General features: G+C 44.7%; 1 protein-coding gene across 1 annotated transcript in view; it reads left to right on the top strand.

Moving 5' to 3' along the window:
- Tln2 (talin 2) overlaps window positions 1–22,083 on the top strand; it is a 401,603-nt gene extending 379,520 nt beyond the window's left edge. Inside the window, exons 53-59 of the mRNA XM_051197857.1 lie at window positions 474–579; window positions 1,752–1,876; window positions 14,440–14,565; window positions 16,430–16,492; window positions 16,585–16,767; window positions 19,295–19,420; window positions 21,207–22,083. Coding sequence (XP_051053814.1) covers window positions 474–579; window positions 1,752–1,876; window positions 14,440–14,565; window positions 16,430–16,492; window positions 16,585–16,767; window positions 19,295–19,420; window positions 21,207–21,335 — 858 coding nt within the window. The 3' untranslated portion in view covers window positions 21,336–22,083. The remainder of the gene's footprint in view (window positions 1–473; window positions 580–1,751; window positions 1,877–14,439; window positions 14,566–16,429; window positions 16,493–16,584; window positions 16,768–19,294; window positions 19,421–21,206) is intronic.
- The last annotated feature ends 391 nt before the right edge of the window (window positions 22,084–22,474 follow it).

The following is a 22,474-nucleotide window of genomic DNA, read 5'->3' as shown; positions in this document are numbered from 1 at the left end:
GGAAGGGTATCAAGACTTCTTGCTGAACAAATTATGATCAGAATCCTAGAACTGGATTGTTGGCTCTGGAATGACTTTTCTCAGCTTTCAGCTGTTGCTCATGTGGGGATTTTGTCTGCAACCCTGTCCATGTTTGCTTTGTCTGGAGTCTAAGTTGACCTTTAGCTTGAGACTTCTGTGCTCACTCACAGTGTTCTTACATTTAACGTTTACATTTGTTTTTATATTGGTTTTATGTGAAAATAAAAGAAATGAAGGACAAGTAAGGGTCAGCCTTATGAACTTTAGTAACTATGTCAAAAGGGACCATCAAGGCACCCTGATTCTCAGCTCTACTGTCTTTAAGACCTAGTGAGTCTGTTGTCTCTAGATTTTAAATTCCTTCTCAGAGATGTCCCTTTCTACCAAGAAGAGTGTACTCCAGTCAAGCATCAGCCCCCCCCCCCATGCATCTAATGTGTTTTTCACCACAGATCCTTCAGAAGCCAACCCCAGAACTCAAGCATCAGCTGGCTGCTTTTTCCAAGAGAGTTGCTGCTGCTGTGACGGAGCTCATCCAGGCAGCGGAAGCCATGAAAGGTAGGTCAGGTCTTGTGGCACTGTGCTAGGACATCCTTGGTAGATTCCAACAAGAGTACAGTGAGAATAAAAACATAGAATTCTTTTTTTTTTTTCTCATGTTTAAAATAACACTTGGCTCTGGTCTTTGTATTAAGTATGTCTAACTTCGTGAAATAATCAATCTGGAACTCTTGTCATTTATTTTCAGCTGTGTTTATATTCATCAAGCTATTGCTCTTTATTGTCTCTTGGATAATATGCCCACGAGCCAGGCCTCAAGACCACAGGACTATGGTCCCAGATAATCAGGGAAGACAATTGCAAGCTTGAGACCTGACTGGGCTGCAGAACAAATTGAAGGATAGGAGAGAGGAACTAGGAATATAGCTTGGTAGGAGAATGCTTGCCTAGCAAGCCCCTAGTTTCAATCTATAGTCATACCAAAAAAAAAAAAAATAAAATAAAAAAAGTAATTAGAGTCTGGAGTGATGTCTCAGCAGTTAAGAGCACTTATTGCTCTTGGAAAGGACCCAGGCTTGATTCCCAGCACCTATATGACAGCTCACTACTATCTATAACTCCGAACATCAGGGAATCCAATATCCACTTCTAGCCTTTACAGGCACCAGGCATGCATATGCTATACAAACATACATACAGAATACCCACCCACATAAACTATAGTGAGTATGTGCTTTATAAATGATTAATAATAGTAATAATAATATTTTCAAGTATAGGGAATTTCACTGAGTACACCATTTGCACACCCTTACTTGCTAACACAATGGTAGTTTACTTACGAAGAGAAGTGGTTTTTTTTTTTTTTCCCCTGAGGCATGTAATGCTGTAGAGAATGTCAAAGCTCCATGGCCTAGAGTCCCTTTGGGATATCCTGTACTCATAAGCATAAATCAGAAGGCAGAGTGAGACTCAAGCCTATGGAATTTTGAATCTGCCATTCATAGCCATTCCTATGGATAGGGCTACACATGTAGCTGGTTTAGAAAAACAGATTATCTCCCCCCTTAGTCCCTACATCAAGCTGTTGGAGAGCTAGATAGGGATCCCTTAGGCAGGGAGTAGGCTCACCGGGTCACCCAAAATGCATATTTAGATTTTGTTTGTGATCGCCCCAATGCCCTCATGTCTCCACCTGCCAAGAATGACTTTCCTGGGACTGATTTTAGGAACAGAGTGGGTGGATCCAGAAGACCCAACCGTCATCGCAGAAACAGAGTTATTGGGAGCTGCGGCATCCATTGAAGCCGCTGCCAAGAAGTTAGAGCAACTGAAGCCGAGAGCAAAACCAAAGGTGAGTGTTCATTGGTGGTCACTTGTCTCCCATGTGAAGTGCTTTCTCTCCTTCCCTGTGGTCACTCTAGGAAGCAGCAAACCTGTTCTGCCTGACCAGCACCATTTTACAGGGTGGGGGAGGCAGATGAACAGACAGTGAGTCAAGCTAACTACCAAGAAAAATACACTGATTAGTTAGAGGAGAAACAGAGCATCCACAGCCCTAACATGTGTAATTCTACCATGTAGAGCGGGTCATTATGTTTTCTGTCAGAAGTTCCTGTCTGTAGGTAGGAGATTGACAGCCTTCAGTTTACTGGTTTCCTTTGTGCCTTTCATACAGATATAACAGTATTGAGTATCTTGTTTTCTTAGAAACAACAGGCCTGGGAAAAATGGTGCAGTCAGTAAAGTGCTTACCGGGAAAGCATGAGTTTGGATTTCCCAGCACCCACATAAAAAGCACACATGGTGTTGTACACCTGTAATCCCAACCTTGGGGAGCCGGGGTAGGCAGGAGCATTGCTGAGGCTTGCTGACCAACCAGACTAGTAAGTTCCAGGTTCAACAAGAGACTGTATCTAAAAAATAATGGGAGGGGTGGATGACTAGAAAAATGGCTCAGTTAAGAGTGTTTGCTGTGACTGTTCCAGAGGACCCACGGCACATGGTTCACAACCATCTATAACTCCAGGTTCAAGGAATCCCACTCCCTCTCTGGCTCCGTAGACACCGTATTCTCACATACAGACACATGCACATATGTGTATACATAATTAAAAATAAATGTAAATATTCCTATGTTGGAATATGGTAGAGGAGCAGTTGAGGGAGATACTTGACATCAATCCCTGGCTTCCACATGTGCATGCAAACACACAAGTAGAGAATAAAGCACATCTCAAAGAGAAATTTCAGTGTGTGCAGGAGACGTGGCTGGCTAGTGTGCTTTTCCTAAGTGGCAGGGAAAGAGATTCTTTTCTGTGGCGAGGTAGGATCTGGTCCATCTCCAGGGTCAAGGGCAGGGTCAAGGGTGGAGATTCCCACCCCACAGTATAGCCATCTTAAAGAAGATGGTGGAAGCCAAGGAGGCTTCATTTTCTTCCTCTCTAGAGCATCTTTATGGCTGTCTATAGTTGACTTCCCAATGATCAGAGTACATTAGGATATAAAATCTTGCTGTTTTCACCCCCCCAAAAAAAATCTGGACAACCCCCCCCCCCGGTTTAGGACTGCCTAAAATGCTACCTTTTCTTGGTCAGACTGACAGTGGAGTCTGAGGGTTGAAAGGCACCAACCTGGTCCAAAGCCATGCTCAAGAAGAGGTGTGTGCACACACAGCAGAGCTTCCCTGAAAGCCTTCAAGCCTTCCCACCAACCTCCTAGCATTGGCTTCGATGGCAAACACATTTCAGACTTTCCTCATCAAGGTGTAACTGGAGACTTTTGATTTCTGACTTTTGTGCTTGCTGTGGTTCTGCTGCTGGCCCTCTGGAGGTCCTGATCATCTGATATTATCAGAGTTTAAGATCTGAGAGTGGCTTAGAGACAACCGCATTTTTGGGTTAGGTTTTTGTTTCTGCTTTGCAAATCAAGTTAATAATGGATGAAAAGTGTACTTTAAGGCTGAGTCTGAAGCTAAGGTTTGGAGGTTTGCGGTTTAATTTGCATGTACTGAGGCTTGTTGAGTCTATCCCAAGAGGCCCCTTCCACAGGGGGAGGAAGGCTCCTTGTTGGTCAGGTAGCACCTGTAGTCTGTGAAGAATCTGCTGCTCATTTAACAGCCAGCCCCCACCCCCATCCTCCTCTAGGGTCCTCTTGAGCTCTTGTCTGTTTTCCTTTGTCTGATTACTCATTTGCTTCAGTATTCTTGATTTGGAAAACAGACTTACTGGAATCTCCTTCACCCTGCAGTGTTGATGTTGAAACATTTCAAGTTGCTAATGTAAGAACACAGTGCCTAACTAGGACTTAGTAAGTGGTAGCATTGTCACCATTGTCACCACCTCTGTGGCCAAATGCATGCTTTATGAGACCTTCACCTTTCATCTTCAGAAAATATGTTAAGGGAAAGGTCTTCCATGGATCCCTAGAGGGATAGGAGGGCAAGTGACAAGGCCACACGCATGACAAGACATGATCCGGACCAATCTACTAACTACCTTATTAGTGATTAACTCATTTGGCCCTTGACCTCACCACAGTCGGACCACATGATTGAGCAGGGATGGGAACATATGACTGGCATGGCAGTTTCTGTACATCCCACTCCGTCTTTGCCCCCATTGGCAGAGAAAATGGTTCTAGCCCCTCAGGACCGTTGTACTTAATAGTATCTTTTAAGCTGTTCAGCTTTCCTTGGTTTCCTGTTCTGAGGAAGAAAGCTAAGACGTGTGAGAGAAGACTGTTTCTTGAAGTCTTGTTGGTAGCAATGAGAAGTTTGGGTCTTCATGAAGGGAGACTATTAGCCTGTTATAGCAATGCAGAGTAGTGTTTTCTAGGACTGTATCACTCGAAGATGCTCATGGAATGAGTTACCGGGAGAGGAATGGTAAAAGTGTATGGAGCCATGAACAATGCTTGGAAATAAAGATCGGTAGAGAATGTCTAAGAATTGGGAAATCACAGGTTCTGTGTTAAAGTTCTAGAAAGCAGTGCTTGAAAACCAACACATATTCGAAGAGAGTGATGAGTGCTACAGAGCCAGTGAGACCCCGTTGCACTGTTTTATATTTGTAATAGGGGTCTTATGGGAGAGACCAGGGATTCCTCTATGAAGGTAAAGTGAACACCGTTGATTTGGTTTCTTTATTTGATGGGTGGCTCCCAACCTCATATTGGGAAGAGTGGCTGCTACTTCTGCAACAGTGGAGAGAGTAAACGTCCAATGACCACAGGCTCCTGCCACATAGGCATTATCCATTAAATTGTCTCAGAGAATCTTACCATTCCAAGGCATGCAACTTTTGTTTTGCTAGGAAGGCCATCCACTTTGGGAAATTTCTTCCATGGCGTGTAATATCCTCCTGCTTTTTGAAAGATTTTTTTCCCCCCTCAGTTTAAAAAAATATGACTGAAACAACAAAAACCAACCAATATTTTTATGTTACTCTTCTCTGTCCCCTCCTGTAACCTTAGACAAACATAAGTCCCCAGGGTGCCATAAATGGCAGTTGCTCTTGCATTCCTGCCAATATAACTGGGACCACCCTCCCCCAACATGCATGCTCATACCTGCCCATGAACATGAATGTGGACTTTCTTCATCCCTGCAGAGCGCCTGCACTGCTTTTGAGGAAAGTTTGGGGGAGGGGAGGTGAAGCCCTCTCGATGCTTTGCTCACCTGATCCTCAGGTGATCTGTTTTACAGGAATAGTCCATGGCATCTGAAGACAGCTCTTATGTATTTCCACCCTGGGCCTTGACCACTGGAGCATCTTCTTTTACCTATAATCTCTCAGATGTGAGTCAAAGACAGATGCACAGACTCTCCTTTTATTTGGGGGTATGGTCCCAGGCTCAGAGCATGTGCCAGCAGTGTTGCTAATGGCACCCTTTCCACACCTACAGACACACCTGTGTTCCAGGGCAGCCTGGGAGATAACCGCAGCGGTGACTGTCTCCTGCAGCCATAGCCTTCATACTGTGCCTATTCTCAAGCTCAGTCAAACCTGGATGCCTTTTCTGCAGGCCTCTGTGTGATATGTTTGATATATTAGGTTGTTATTTAATCCAACTATATATCAAGCATATTCCTACAGTGTCTTGCCCTTTCTCCGGGGGTCCTAACAAAGTCTAGAAGGCAACAGGAAAGAATATATTAAAAATCACAAATAGGTTTAGATGACTTGCTTCTTGTGTTTTATTCTATTCCTTGTAGCCTTTAAGAACTGTGTCTTAGTTACTTCTCTGTTGCTGTGACAGACTACCCCAACAAAAAGCCACTTAAGACAGAGAGGCTGTATTTTGGCTTATTGCTTAAAAGGGATACAATCCTTCATGGCAGGGAAGGGCTGGCAGTCAGGAAGCCCAGAGGAAGGAAAGCCAGTGGGGTCAGGCAATGAAACCTCAAAGCCCCATATGTCCTTCAGCAAGACCATGCCTCCTAAAGGTCCCTTAGCCTTTACAAACAGCACCACCAGATGAAGACCGAATGTTCAAACACATGAACCTATGGGGGGAGGGGGCGTTTTATTTGAAACTACAGCAGCAAACTGTATCAGCATTACTACTCTTTGTTATTGAAAGGACTCGTAATTCCTGAGAGCTTGAGATATTTTCTATAGCTTAGTTGTATGCAGTGAGGAATCCTTAAGAAAAATATTCAGTGAGAAAATTGGAAGATTCCAAACCATGTCTTTGATAGACATTTCTTCCAGATTCATCTTTATCATGATTCTCACAGAGTAAATTTTATAATCAAGTTTTCAATGTAAAAAAAAAAAAAACACAAAACAATGGCAGTCATTATCTATAACTTTGCACTCCTGGTAACAAATGTAAACCACGATGTCTGTACTCACTATATGGATGGTGCATCACTGGACTTTGTGCAAACCTGTTAGGACCAAATATGTCTAATGAAGAGACTGGCATGGACTACACTCTGTTGGGTTTTATATGGCAGGTGAACTTATGAGCAGAGGTTGATAATATTTAGAAGAGCCCAGCAGTCAGAAAGTAAACACAGTCTAATTGGCTTGGCAGGAAGTTGAGATGTGACCTACAAAGCATTCTTTCAGGGGTATGTCAGCCTTCTCTGGCTGTTTTGACCTCGTCCCATAAATGAGTCTGTGAAATATATATGAGTTCATTCTGAGTTCTCCAGCCCAAAGACTTTATGAGCACTGTTTTTCTGGAAACAGCATGGCTATACTCCCAGCCTGGTTTTTTGTAATTGTTTTGCTTTAGGAGAAAAAAAAACTCTTTTAATGAGCACTCCTGACTGTGGATGAATGCGACACCCTCCCCTCACAGAGGCAAGACAGAAGTATAACTAGGGTTGTCAGAAAGGAACCTCAGAAGTGTCTAGAAGCCACCACAAGGTGAATGAGTAGTACAGGAGAAGGACATTCAGTGGTGGAGTCCTGGAGTCCTTCCCCAGTGGCAAGTGCACTGTGTGTGTCCAAAGGTGCTTGGCTGAGTAGATTTTAAGAGCAACTATTATTCCCCACATTTGCACAACTCAGGGTCTTGGTCTTAGGTCCATCCATTCACATTTCCTTAACTGAAATGGCAAATGATCATATGAAAGACGTAGGAGGCTATTACAATTGTTTTTGAAAGCATAGCTCTGAAAGGTATTTCAGATGAAGCCCACTTGCTGGAAGTGATGGGATTGTCATGTTTCTTTGGGTGATTTTGTTGGCCAGCATTCCCATGTTGCTAATTAATATACTGAGTGGGAGAAGGCAGCCGGTGTTCTGTGAAGTGAGAAAGCAAACCTTGTATTTTCTGCATGGCTGAGCTATGGGGTTTGGCGCTCATACGCCAGTCACTGATTCCAGACCAGGAGATGAGCATAGAGAATGTGTTCCCAGGTGACCTTCTACCTGGTCCTTGTCAGGTCCTTAGATGCATAGAAGACTCACCAGAGATTTCTAAGATGAACCAAATGTATCTCATCTAATATCCAAAAGGATTCTATTGTCCATACTTCCTATGTCAATGTCCAAGTGTCCCTCCCGTTTTGAGAGCACTACAAAGTCCTGAAGAATTTTTCCATTACTCAGAATAATTAGAAGATTATCTCAGGGGTATCACTTTCCATTTTGAAAATAAACAGCCAAAAAAAAAAATGCAATAAAGCAATTTATTTTATGGGAAAATCTTGCCAGGATACTAACCATATAGACTTGGGTCTTTTCCAATGGATGCTACATCAACTCACTTCTTTGTTGTATGTCTGGATGTGGATGGAGGTGGTGCCTTTCCAGCCACAAACATCAAGTACACAGCAGTGGTTTCTGTGTTACTCTGAGCTTCCCTTGAAATGAGGCCTCTGTGAAAGGGAGCCAGCTCTTGGAGATTTGCCTTTTGTTAGAACTATTAAGGATGAAGGGGGTCCTGAAGCCAACCCATCCATGGGTCCTCCAGAGCACAAACTGGCATAGCCATTGTATACTTTGGCCAAGACTCTCTCCCCAAAGCAGCTCTCTGGTCAAAACCAGAAGCAAGCCACTAGCAACCAGATTCGGCACAAAGGAAAAATATGGCTGCCTGTTCCTACATCCAGATATCAGGAAAAGAACTCCTTCCTTCATATTACAGGAGTCCTAGGTATTGGCCTGTTTTCCCTTGAGGACATTTAAATTATATATAATATGTTCACACTTCAACAAAATAAACCATACCCACTGAACTTCTGACTTGATGTGACCTTGTTTTAGTAGCGGCCATTCTGCAAGACTAACACAGGAGAAAACAAGATATGAGCTGAAGGAAGGGTAATTGCTTGGGTAACTCCTTGGCACATGTAGCTGGTTGTTTGGAAAATGGTTATGGTACTTTTTAGCTTTCAAAGAGTCCAGTGTGAGCTGGCAAGGTGGCTCGCAGGGTAACAGTGCTTGTTGTGTGAGCTTGGCAAGCTGAGTTAAATCCCCAAATTCCACAGTCTAAGGAGAGAACCAACTCTAGGAAGTTGGCCTCAAACTTCAAACATGCACCATGGGACATATGCATCCACACACATGTACACACACACACATACACACACACATACACAGAGTAATAAGAATAATAACTTTTTAAAGTCTGGTCTCTCAGGCCAGGGGATGTAGCTCATTTGATAGTTTTCCAAGCATTCGTGAGGTCCTGGGTTCAATCTCCTGCAACCATAAACTGGGCCTGGTGCATGCCTCTAATCTAAGAGACAGGAGGATCAGAAGTTGAAAGCGGTCTCCTATATATCTAATTAGGGGCCAGCCTGGGATGCATTAGACTCTTATCTCAAGAAAACAAAACAAGTTTCTTAACTCGAAGATGGGAGCAGAGGTCAGGGCTGTTACTGGGTGAAGGGATCTCGGGCATAATTCATAAAGTGGGTGAGAAGAAGGACCATGGAACCAAATGTTCTTCCTGCCCACACTTGTCCAGTGGACATCAGGGAGTGTGGGTGGGTCACCAAAGACGGAGCAGGAAAGAGACAGGACTCCTGAGGGTGGAGAAGAGAATGCACTTCCTGCCTTTTTCACATCTTACAAAAACGTAATATGGAATGTAAACATGTCTAAGCTAAAGACCAAAGAAAATTAATGAACTACCCAGAGAAGAGGGGAGCTGACCCAGAAGTGATGTTAGCCAGTTTGGAACAGTGGCCCATTTCCAGTTACCCACTGCCTGGACTGGAGCTGAGGGACAAGCCAAATGCAGTGCCCATCTACACCGTGTATCCCCTGAGGCTTCCTTGACCCTTGCTTTATGTTTTGTTTATAAATGGAATCATGCACGTAACACAGGATCCAAATATACTTGCTTCATCTCAAGATTTAGCCTAAAAAGCAATTTCTGAAGTGTGAAGAGCCTGGAGATGGAGCGCAGAGTATTTGCTTCACATATGTAAGACTCTGGCTTCAGACCCCAATACAAGGGGCACGGATGAGTGGAAATAATGAACCTAGGTGGCCATCATTCTTCAGTATCTACTGTGAATTGTTCATGTTTCATGTAAATGAACTGTTTACTCCAGCAGTTCTGACTACTGGGCAGGAGGGAGTGAAGAATGAGTCACTGCAAAAATAAGAATGAGATTTCCAAAAGACCAAAACATAAGATAAAAAGGGAAAAGACTACTCTTTTCACACTATTTTCCTCTTTCCTTGCCCAATGGGATTCAAGCTTCTGAAGTTTGAAATGTATCAGAGCAGAGTCAGGGGTCTCAAGTTCTGTCCTGAGCATGGGAAGTGTGGCTGGCAAGGAACCAGCCCTAAGTGCAGCCATGCCCAACAGTTCTCTGACTGTAAATGGTGGTCCCTGCAGATAGCCAGCAACAAGAAAATGTCACTGACGTGTGCAAGGACAGCCCCATCTTCAGCTACAGACAGCCAGACTACCCAAAAGAGACAGCTAGGAGCTGGTGGTGACCCAGCCAGTGGTCTTTCCTTTCCAGCAGAGGAGACCAGAGAAAGGGACATGATTGAGAGTCAGTGACTACTTTCATGAGGTGGTACTGTCTACATGTGCCAGTTTAAGTAAGAGGGTGTCCTGATAAAAGATGCCATGTTTACAGATGTCTGTGTGCATAGGACTAAATGTCAGAAACTGGCCCAAACTGGCCTCTAGTCCTCTATGTAACTGAGGATGACCTGGAACTTCTGATCCTTCTGCTTCCACCTTCTAAATGCTAGGATTACAAGTATACATCATCACACCCAGTTTATGCAATACTGGGGATCAAGCCCAGGGCCTTGTACATGCTAGGCAAGCACTCTGCCAACTGAGCTCCATCCCTAGCCCTCACTTCCATTAATGTGTTCTGGCTGAACTCTGGAACTTACAGGGATTTGAGTCATTCAACTGCCATGTGTCACATGTGCTCTCCCGCCTGGCTTTGTACAAAAGAAGCATAAACTGAAGAAAGCCTGAAGCAGATGACAGGCTAGTGAATGGAGTTAACTAACCTGTGCTTCCCACAGGGTGGTTCCTAACCACCTCACTTAGAAATAAGAGCCTTACCTAGACCTACTAAGGCACACTCTACATCTTCAATGAGTCTGTGGGTAACTCTGCAGAAGGGCTCTCTCTGGTGATCCTGTGGCTTCTCAAGGTCATTGCCTTATAAAGAAATAGAAGTAGCCATATGCATGAGATCATTCATGCTCTTTATTTTTAATTAAACTTATTTAGTCAGTTCTGGGATGTGTACCACAGCTTTAAGGAGTTGTTTCCTCTTCTCCCATATGGGTTCCAGGGATCAAACACAGACAGACAGGCTTGGCAGCAAACTCTAGTAGCCACCTCACCAACCCCAATCATATTCTTCAAGGGATGACTTCTAACAATCATAAAAGAGTTTTGTGACCCAGGGTTGTGGGAGATAACTCAGGAGTAAGCGTCTCACACTGTTTAGTTTCCCTAAGATAGAGACAGGTCTGGCTGTCCTGAATCAGTCAGCAAAGGGTCTAAATTAAAGAGGAAAGTAACCCGTCTTGGTGGCACATGCCTTCAATCCCAACACTTGGGAGGCAGAGGCAGGAGAATCTCCAAGTTCAAGGCCAGCCTGGTCTACAGATTGAGTCCTAGGACAGCCAGGGCTACAAAGAGAAACCCTGTCTTGAAAAACCAAATAACCAAGCAAATAAATAAGAAAGTGACCCCTCGGCCTTCCTATCCAGGAGATGGGAATGAGAGCTTTGTGTGAGGGAAGTCTGCCTGAGCATTCATGGTGCCTTCCCTACAGATTCTGTGCTAGTGGTTGGGGCTGTCCTCCACACTACTCCCAGCTCTCAGGAAGGCTGTTCTCAAAATATACCTTACATACAGGTTATGATTCTCTTTATATAGGATAGCCCTTCAGAGACAATCCTTTCTCCGCTTTTAACCATGTGACCAAATTTTATGTTCCTGCCTTTTTACTGTCCTACTCTCCCTACTTCAAGTCTCCATCCTGCCAGCTGGTAGGCACCAGAGCGGGTAGGCAAACCACAGGCCAGTGCTGCACTATGAGCAGGACTGCCCTCTGCAGGAGATCTCAATGTGGGTGTTTCCTCCCAGAGATAGCCTTGGCTTAGAGGGAGATGTCGACCCAGGGCTCACTAAGGGGCTCTGCCCAGGCCAGAGCATCCAAGCACCTACCTTTTTGGGGGGAGCTCTTCATATTTGAGCTGGAGCTCCAGGAGACAAGATTGTATACTATACCTGTGTTCAAGTCCAGAGATGTGATAGAAAGAAAAATAATGAGGGAAAAGAATTAAAATGGTTGCCATTATAGAAAAATCTCAGAGTGCCCCAAATACTTCCAAGTTAGGTGTGTGTGTTTAATTAAAATAAAAACCTCCAGGATAGCGGAAGATGGGGAAAGGGTCTTCCAATCAATAGTGACCAAGATTCTTATGTGTGAAGGCTTGGCAGTGAGTTATATGGGAATTCCATTTTCATGAGACTTGTCAGAACTGGATGATGGATATTCTTCTACTGTCATGTGAGCTTGGGCTTTGAGACTGCCTGAGGCAAGAGTCTGGGAGCTACCACAGGCTTCCATTTCCTCATCAGCAAAATGAGGAAAGTGCCCCTTTCAGTAATTCCCCTGTTGGCTTAATCTGTTATATGCTTCACTTTCTTTTGCAGAAGGAATTTCCAGAAAATCTCCAGACCATTAAATGAATATATAAAACATATATATTCATGTATATTTCTATGACTCTATAAATCTGAGGTTATGTATTTGGGGCCTATGCATATAAGTATATTTATGCCAGTGTCTTATACTAAGTGGTTTTTATATTGTTGTAAACAAGGTGTAGACCCTTCTAACCCCAGAGTGAGCCCATGAAGCTAAATCTCTTCCTATCCAGAAGTCTTTGAGCAAGACTTTTTTCAGAAGTCAGAGGCATGCGCACCAGTTCTCTCTGGGAGCTTCCAGCACGCTGTTCTCACCCTTCACATCCACTTCTAGTACATCCAGTTTTTATTTTGATTGTATGAGTTGCAAAAATAATCATAATTAATAATTTTCAAGGTTCAAGATATAGATATCAAGAATAGGGAGCTAGCCAGGTAGTGGTGGTGCATACCTTTAGTCCTAGTACTCAGGAGGCAGAGGCAGGTAAGCCTCTGTGAATTCCAGGCCAGCCTGGTCTACAGAGCTAGTTCCAGGACAGGCTCCAAAACAATACAGAGAGAGAGAGAGAGAGAGAGAGAGAGAGAGAGAGAGAGAGAGAGAGAGAGAGAAGAATAGGGAGCTAGGGATTAAGAAGATGGTTCAATCAATAAAACCCTTGCTGTGCAAGTATGCAGACCAGAGTTCAATCCCCAGATCCCACATAAAAAAAAAAAAGCCAGGCACAGTGGTACATACTTATTACCCAGAATTGAGGAAATAGAGACAAGATTCCAAACTGACAAGCCCCAGGCCAATGATAGAGCATGACTCAAAAAAAAAAAAAAAAAAAAAAAAAAAAAAGAAGGGGTGGGTCATTTCTAAAATGTGACTCCCAAGGTAGCTTTCTGCCTCACACACAAACACTCATATACACACAGAGAGAGTTGGGGGAAGAGGGAGGAACAGCAGTAACTGAAGCTTCAAAGACCCCATTTACAGCTGGTTGTGGATATCTAGTACAAAGTCATTTTTCTGTGCTGCCCTCAGGGGTGACATAATCTGGCTGATACTATTCTGAATTAAGGGAGATGTAGGTTTAGATTCTGGTTCAGATTCTTCATATTGCCACATGGCCTTAGGCCCACCATGTTCCACCTTGAAGCCATGCTGTCTGATTTCTCTTACACCATTAAGTATCCTATGGCTGGAATGTAGCTCTCTGTGCCCCGTCACCTCATTAAAACCTAGATTTTCTCAGCATAAAAATATAAAGTTCATTTCAGTAAATGGTTGTCCAGAAATATCAGGTCCCTCAGAAATATCTTGCTGTTACTCCACATTGTGAATAAACTTCATGCCGCTGAATTGTGTACACAAGATTATTTGTGGAATATATTTGACTCTAATTTCAGTATACATACAAAGAAAAGCATTGCCATGTCTGGCCTTTGTCTTCTAATGCCTAAAGGTACCAGCCACATCTTCAACTGTTTATGAACCAAGGACAGTCAAACCAAGCTGACAGAGTCTCACACAGAATGTTAACCCAACAGACCTCACAGGTCCTCTGTTCTTCCACCCCAAATTGTGCTCCATCCTACCCAGCCCAGGACCACCATCTTTATACCTGCCTGGTTTTCCCCAAAGTACCTTCCCAGCTTCCTGGGTAGTCTTGGCATCAGGGATGTGGCAGTGGCAAATTAAGATCTGCCTCTGGTCCCTGAAATCTGCACAGTGGTGCCCAGGGCTCTTCTTGAAGCAGAGCCCTGCTTGGGTATCGAGGTAACGGAGACAACTTTTTTTTTTCTGTTCGACTCTGGAGTATGATGTGGTGGTCCTATAATTCAGCCACAGAAATGTCAATCGTGTCTTTGTTTTTGTTTTCACCCAAGCAAAATTACACTTTTTAAAGCTATTAATCATCTTCCCTTATTTTCAAAACCATTTTTGAACTTGAGGTTCTGGCCAAATATGTCACCCCTCATGCTTTTGACTTTGACAATTGATTACTTGGAGTTGAGTTATTGATATTTCTGGAACCTTATGAGTGTCTCACAGTCAATTTTAAAGACTGTCTGGAAAAGGAGTTTGTCTCAGACTTTTCTGATTTAAAAGGTATATAGACCGTCACCACTAACAGCTTTCGCTTTCTAGTGGAAGGGAGGGGAGGCAGCTGATGGAGAGGCCTCCCTACCCTGGGTGTGGCTTGTCAACAAAAAGCAATAGGCAACCGAAGAGCCAGGTGATGAAGCAGTAAGTAGTTTGCCAGAGAGAGCCCCTTGTGGCTGTACATCACATTTGACTTGGTTTTCCTTTCATTATAGCAAGCAGACGAGACCCTGGATTTTGAAGAACAGATCTTAGAAGCTGCTAAATCCATTGCTGCTGCCACAAGTGCCCTGGTCAAGTCAGCCTCAGCAGCCCAGAGGGAGCTGGTAGCCCAAGGCAAGGTGGGTAAGCCTGGCTGGCCAAGCCATAGAGCATTGTGGAGGAGAGCCACTAAACAATAGGAGAGAAATGTTTGGCTTGAGAAAGGAAATGCATGTTGGGATCTTGTTGCTGGGTTACACGTCTTTTCTCTACCACTGAAAACTGTGCTCAAATTCCACCAGCTGAGTGAGCACTTTGGCTCCTAGACTCTCATCTGCTTCTTGTTAGGGAAAACACCCCACTCCAGGCGGTGATCAGGGCCTGAAAGAGACACTTATAGTCCCACTGTACATTAGGCTGTCTAAACAGTCAGCATTTCCTGGTGAACAGCCTGGTAAGTGCCATAGTCGGGAGCTCTATAATCCCACTTCCCAACTCCAAATGCCTCTACCTGGTTTTAGCACAACTGAGTGAATGCTGGTCAGCTCAGCAGTTAGTGCCTTGCTGAGCCTGTGGCTCACAAGATCAGTCTATATTTGAATCTGAGATTCCCTCAGTCCATGCCATCACCATCAATTCAGCCCCACGTGCACTGGCATAACAGCATCACTGCACTTCAGCATTTAAAATACATCATGTGTCCCATGATTCCCATACATGGGGCCATCCTGTCCAGGCTGGGTCCTGCTGAAAGTCTCCCAAATACAGAGGAATTCCAGAAATGTGCTGATGATTCCAGAAACCGGATGACCTGAGGATGATTCAGTCACTTGTGTGCATGTTACCAGGCCTTTGTTGTTTGTACGCAAAGATCTGAGTTGAGTTTTAGAGAACAAAGGAAGAGCTCTGCCTGACCAGTGACTCTTCATCTTCTACCAGGAAGTTATGTGCATCTTAGTCTAAAGCACACGTGTGCTCTTCTTTCTAAACCATCATACGGTGTGTCACTCAAGATCATTGGGTATACATCTTCCCACCCCAAGGATGTAGGCTGACCGCTGGGCTTCTCACTGGATCTCCATAGGATCTGCCTCGCACTCATCTTGCCGTGCATTTTCATCAAGGTCTTGTTGACTGGACAACCTCTAGAGACTCCAATAGATCGTTAATGTATTCAGCTTCCTTCAGCCATAGTAAAAGATAGACTGAGTGTGAGACTTTGCTATGTGCCTCGAGAAGCTATATTGAATGTGGTAGGTTTCCTGTCCAACATGGCACTTGGTTTGTTTGGCCATTTTAAGAAGTTGGGGAAGGATGTCCAATTGATCTTCGAGGAGCTACATAGAATTATATGAGGGTCTCAGGATTTTGCCTGACACTCGGGAGGCATCTGTAATTGTTGTGGATCCAACCTTGTTTTCAAATTGAAGTACTCATCTCTCCTGCAGCAATAGATTGTAGATCTGGACAGCAAAGCTCTCATTTGCTGTGATTTCTAAGAAAAAACAGAGATAGAATTCTTCCCTTTAGCCTCTTGTTCCTTAAGACATTTGCATAGAGGGAGATATACCACCCTTTTAACATATTCTCTCCCAGAATCTCACACCATGGCTTTCTGGGTGTGAGTAGGAGAGATTTAAATTGCCCTTGTCCATTGAAGGAGGAAGCCTTAGTGTTTATAACAAAGGGAAGTCAACAAAGCAAGTCAGTATCAAAGATAGTCCCAAACCATCATTTCCTAGAAATGTGCTATCTAGCAGCCAATGGGGAGCCATTTGGAGCATTGTCCTTTGTGTATGAGGTCAGTCCATACTGGCCAGCAGATAGTAACCCAATGGACATGTGACTGGGGTCCTGTGAGAGGAATGATTGGGCCATCCCAAGGTCAGTGCTATTGGTGAAGGTGACCAGACAGTGCTTTATGTCCAGTTTCAGGACATGGGAGGGTCTGGGGTGGCTACAGATCACCTTGCTCATGGCAGACTTACCTCCCCTGTTCAACAGGTGGGCTCCATCCCTGCCAATGCTGCTGATGATGGACAGTGGTCACAGGGGCTGATCTCTGCCGTGAGTCACCTTCTTCTTCCTTTTTATTTGCTTTGTGGATTCCCCCATGGGGGGTTTGGGCCCTGGGTCACTTTTCTGTTGACTGTCCTCAGGCCCGGATGGTGGCAGCAGCAACCAGCAGTCTCTGTGAGGCAGCCAATGCCTCTGTTCAGGGACATGCCAGCGAGGAAAAACTCATCTCATCCGCTAAGCAGGTCGCAGCTTCGACCGCTCAGCTGCTGGTGGCCTGCAAGGTGAAGGCCGACCAGGATTCAGAGGCCATGAAGCGGCTACAGGTAATGGTCACTGATGCTGGTGGGAAAATACTCCTGTTGGAGCGGGTAAGTATCGCCAAAGGGGACCGTCTCACTTCCTTGGCATGACCCACAAAGGCTTTCCATCATCCAGAGTCTGTCTTTCTCTCCAGCCTCACCCTCTGCCATCTGCATCTGTGCATCCCACAGCCACTGCCTACCACATCCACATAGCACCAGGGCCTTCTGGGCTGGTGCCTGTGGGCCGTCACTCACCTGGAATGGTCTGGCTCCTCTCCAGCCCAATCCAGCAAACTGCTTGTTTTCTGTGACTGAACTCAGAGTCACCTCTTTTGGGAAACTCTTCCAGTGACTCACTCCTGTGTCCTGCCAGAGCCCCTGGCTTGGCCACTCTATGGTTCCCGTCCCATGGCACCTCTGCCTTTGTTTTTCTGTGTCACAGCTGTAAGCATCTCAGGTACCCCATCTTCATCATGGCACCTGATTCAGAGGAGGCCCTCAGGTAGTGTTTGCTCGAGCAGGGAGAGGAAGCCCAGAGAGGATTTAAGGAAGTTGCTAATGTTTCCTCCCCAGAACCTAGAGAGTATGCTTATAACAATCAAGTTCTTCAACATACATATACAATATTCTGATTGCCTTAATTATAAAATTGAGGTCTATATAGATGGCTCAGTGAATAAAGGTTCTTGCTGAGTTCGATCCCTAGAATCTACATGGTGGGAGGTGAGAACTGATCCCCATAAGTTGTCTTCAGACCTCCACATGGCATGTGGGCTTATACACACACACACACACACACACACACACACACACACACACACATATATATATATATATATATATATATATATATATATATATATATATATATATATATATGGAATTTAAAATAAAAAGTGTTTCAAACACAGGGGAAGATTTGAATGAGGAAAAAAAAAATCATATTGCCTCAGTGTCCCCATGCACCAAATGTTTGTTTTCTGTTCCTGTCATCTACATGAGATGGTTGTGTCTGGTTGTAGCCATACAAGATACATCTGTTTCCTTGTCACATGCATGTCATCATGCACATTTTTCCCTGAGTGAAGGTCCATCCTTCATGGGTCTCATTATTTAGTGACTGCATGGTTTTGCATCAGCTGATTATGCCAGTTTCCCCCATGCTTCAGACATTGTATTTGTTTGCACCTTTCTAGAATTTTACTGTGATAAATGTTACTATATAGATCATTTGTATTGCTTAAAGTATCTGATACATACACTATGAATAAAATCACAAAGAGCAGAGAGTCCAGATGCTTCTTACAAACCCAAAAATCTCCTATGATTTTTAAAATCCTTATTTTCTCTTGGACGTGAGACTCCTACATATGGGAGATGCTCTGAGGAAACCACTTAAGTTAGAGACCTGGGTTTCAGGGTCAGGGATATGGCTGTCTGTCTTGCAGAGTGTTTCCTAGCATGAGTTCAGCCTGTGTACACAGTAAAGAGTAAATGAGAATGGACAGGAGTAATAAAAGGGTAGACTTCTGTTGATAAACTTTCCTAGATCTGTCTCCATCAGTTGCTTCATCCTTTCCATAAGGCATAAGCCGTGACTTAAAGTAAATCAAGCAAACCCAGAAAGTCCTGTTACTTACAAGAGTCAACCCACACACCGGAGCGGATGCTCCCTGACTGGTATATTCACAGCCCTCCATTCCCTAGGAAACCATCAGTGAATCCCAACTCTGAGCAGCCTCCATAGCAGGTTCTGAGGGTGCAAAGGGTTTAATTATTAATAACTGCCCCTGCCCTCAAGTTGTTGCTGCCCAGGATAGAGTCTTCCCAAGAATGGTAAGGCCAGTAACAAAGTCAGCACAGAATATCTGAGGACATCGATAAGGGAATGTGGGCAGTGCCGTGGAGTGCAGGAAATCATGGAATCTGGACCAAGACTTCAAACACATGCCAAGTTAGGGCCATGAAGGCAGTGGTTTTCCAGACTAGGGGCAGCCCCTGAGTGTACTTCTATTACAAGCATATGCCACTTGTAGTATGATCATCATTCCCCATCAAAAGCATGTGCTCAGGCCAGAGAAATAGCTCAGTCAATAAAGCATTCACTTTGTAAGTATGAGGCCCTGAACTTGATCCCCAGAGCCCACATCAGAAAGCTGAGCGAGTGTGGTGATGTGTGTTTGTAATTACAATGCTGGAAAGGCAGAAACAAAAGCATCCCTGAGGCTCACCAGTGAGCCAGTCTAACCTAATTGGTAAGCTTCAGACCACTGAGAGACCCTGTCTCAGAGGAAGTAACTGACATTCCTGAGGTTGTTCAAAAAAAAAAAAAAAAAAAAAAAAGCATGTTCTTTTGGGGAGCCAACAACTGTATCTCAGTTCATCTCTGAAAGATCTGTAGTTAGGTGGGTGCTGGAGGAGTTGGTGTGTACTTGCTGGCTCCAGAAAACTTCTGTGTTATAACTTGATCTCATGAACTTCATGTCTGTTCTTGCCAGGCCCTTGTGCTGCTGCTAATGATGTCCCGTGTGTCTTGTTCCCTCTCTAGGCAGCAGGAAATGCTGTGAAAAGAGCCTCAGACAATCTTGTCCGTGCAGCCCAGAAGGCAGCATTCGGCAAAGCTGATGATGATGATGTCGTCGTGAAAACAAAGTTTGTGGGAGGCATTGCTCAGGTGAGTGGCTAAACACACAGTAACATGTAGCTGCCAAGACGAGGGTTATGTTATAACATATACCCAACAAAACAGTGCCTTAAGCAGGATGTAAAGTCATCTCTTCTTTATAGAACTAGGTAGAAGCCATTTAGGAAAAGTGTGATGTTTCTGCCAGGTTTGAGACCAGGACTACACCTTAACCTCCCTCCCTAGATGTTGCCCCTGGCAACTGGGTCCAAAATGGCTTAATTACCAGTTTCAGTGTCCCATACATGGGGGGGAGGGTGTGAGAAAGGAGCAAGCACTGGGATTTACAAACCTCACTTCATCCCCCATACTGTTGGTTAGCATACGGTCACACAGGAGGACTGGAAATGTGGGGTTCTCTTCTGGGTCATCACAAACCTAGCTAAAACTCAAGTATTCTGTTATAGAGAAAGAAACAGACTAGCCTAGAGACCAGCAGGATATCTTTGGGATTGCCTTGGGCAGGACTGTGTTCTCATGTTCTCATGCGTGGAAGTAAAAAGGAAATGCCAGGAAGCCAGGCCTGCAGTTTTTGGATGTGTTAGATATATATCTGTTACATTGGGCTGTTGTTCTTAGCAGCCCCAGGAATTCCCCAAGCCTGGCTGGACTCTCCCAAAATACACCAGGTTTGATCTGTGCACTGTTGTTGTTACAAGAAAGTGTTTTTTAGTCACTTGTTCCTTTAGAAGTCTCACATGAAAGGGTCCCTGATCAGTTAAATCTGGGAAATATTACTGTGCCTGGTACACAAGTCAATAAACTTGTTGGTATATAGTGAATATTCTGGAAGGGTCCACTGAAGGGCTTTCTTGAATACAAACTTACCCTAGCGCCACTGTCCCAGCTAACTAGTACTCCTCAGATTTCAACCTTGGCATCATGAAATGCATGCATATTTGTCCTTTGTGTCTATCAACAACTTTCCCATCCTTGGATTCGACCAACAGTGGCTTGAAAATATTCAGGAAAAACTGCAGTTATGCAGAACATAGACAAGCTGTTTTTCTAGGCATTCCTTAAACCATGCAGTTTAGCAACTATGTGCATGGTGTTCAAACTGCATTCACTCTTATAATTCACCTGGTGATTGTCTAAAATATGCACAAGTGCTAAGGGAATGGCTCAGTAGGCGAAGTGTTTGCCTTGCATGCATGAAGACCTGAGTTTGCTCCCCAGATCCCATGTTTAAAAAAAAATAGCTTCCTGCACACCTGAGCTCATCCTTCTCTACCAACCGAGTCACTGCAGTGGTCCACCCCTCTCAGCCTCAGACCCTCGTTGTACATACAGGACTTTCACAGGCTTGCCACAATGGCAATGGGACAATCTAAGTCAAAGACAGACACCAGGCCTGGTATGAATGCAGGAGATGTGTGCTGCTCAGTCCCTACCCAGAAGTCAGCTTGTTTTTTCTGATCAGCTAGGTCGTTCATTGGTCTCAAAACCAAGCTTTGGTATAGACAGGTTCTGAAAGCTAAGAACGGTGTTATGGCTCAGCAAGTAGAGATGCTTGTATGGCAAAGGCACTTGCTGCCAGCCTGGAGACCTGAGGTCAGTCCCCAAGACCTACATGATGGACATAGAGAACTGACTTCTGCACATTGTCCTCTGACCTCTACATGTATGCTATAGCACATGCACATACCCTCAGCACACACAAAATAAAGTTTATTCTTTTTTAAGAATGTTCTTTTGCATCCATCGTTGGAGGGTCTGTGGAAGACAGAGGCCTCCACCCAAGCTTCAGATTCATCCTCCTGTTGTTTCCTTCCAGATCATTGCAGCCCAGGAAGAAATGCTAAAGAAAGAACGAGAGCTGGAGGAAGCCAGGAAGAAGCTGGCCCAGATCCGCCAGCAGCAGTATAAATTCCTACCCACCGAGCTGAGGGAAGATGAGGGCTAATACCCACCCATGTGGGCGAGCCCTGGGAGGTGGTGCCCACCCCCACACACACCCGGGACTGGACAGAGCAGTGTTCCTAAGAGCCAGGCACTTCCTGGAAACTGCTGGCCCTCCACCTGGAGTCTTTCTCACTTTTCGGTCCTGTTACCATCGGCTGCATGATCATGACCTCACACGGTACAGTGCCCTACCCACAGCTCCTCCAGTTCCCTCGTGCCTCGCTCCATCTCAGGAGAGAGGGGCGCACATTTCATGGACTGTTACCAAAAAGAGAGAAGTCAGTATTATGTCGTGCTCAGACACCATAGTCTTGGTCCTCCAAGACTGCTCCAAGGCCTCTGTGATATCACTCTAGGAAAGAATAACAACAACAACAATGGCTCACAGGGATCATCAGTATCATGGACACAGATATTCTCTCCCTAGAGAGGACAGAAGCTGGAGTTGGACGCTGTTAGTAAAGCCAGAAACACTCCCAGGTGGACTCTGGGGTCTACAGTCATAGAGGTCCTTGTAAGTTTGGAGCACTGATTCGCCCTCAGGGGTGAAGAGCCCTGTCCTGTTTGCACGCTTTTCTTGCCTCAGTGTGAAAGCTCCTTGTACAATCTACACCCATCTTGTATTCTTGTGGCCCAGAAAAATGGAAGTTATTTTATTTTATTTTTCTCTCCAAAATCCAAAGGGCAGAGTTGTGGGAAGTGGTCAGGGTTAGGTGGGCAGGGGCCAGAATAAAATCCTGGGCTCCTTACTCTGCAAGGCTGTTTCAGTTCATGCAAATGAACACATGCAAACTTGTGTCCCTGATGGGTCTCAGTGCAGCGCCCCCTGGAGGAAGAGTCAGGTGGGACTTAGGCAAGCAAGAAGAGTTTACCACTTTCAAGCCCCATTATCAGCTTCTGTGCTCTTAGAAGGGCCCAAGATCAAGATGGAAAGCTGTTCACTGGTCTTCCATCCCAGGAGGGTATTTCCCACTGTGTATCTTAATACCCACCCCCATCGAAATGTACCCTCAAGTCAACATGGGCCTGTGTGAGAGGACTGCTTATTGTCACATGGGTGTTTTCACAGTTCATCATTTGGGTGCTGCATTTCCATCCTTCAGATTTCTCCCCCTCCTTCCTCCCCTTTTCAGGGCCCTC

This window comes from Phodopus roborovskii, unplaced genomic scaffold (assembly GCF_943737965.1).
Source record: "Phodopus roborovskii unplaced genomic scaffold, PHOROB, whole genome shotgun sequence".
Lineage (NCBI taxonomy): Eukaryota > Metazoa > Chordata > Mammalia > Rodentia > Cricetidae > Phodopus > Phodopus roborovskii.
Note: the sequence above shows the minus strand (reverse complement) of the source record. Positions and strands in the feature narration are given on the sequence as shown.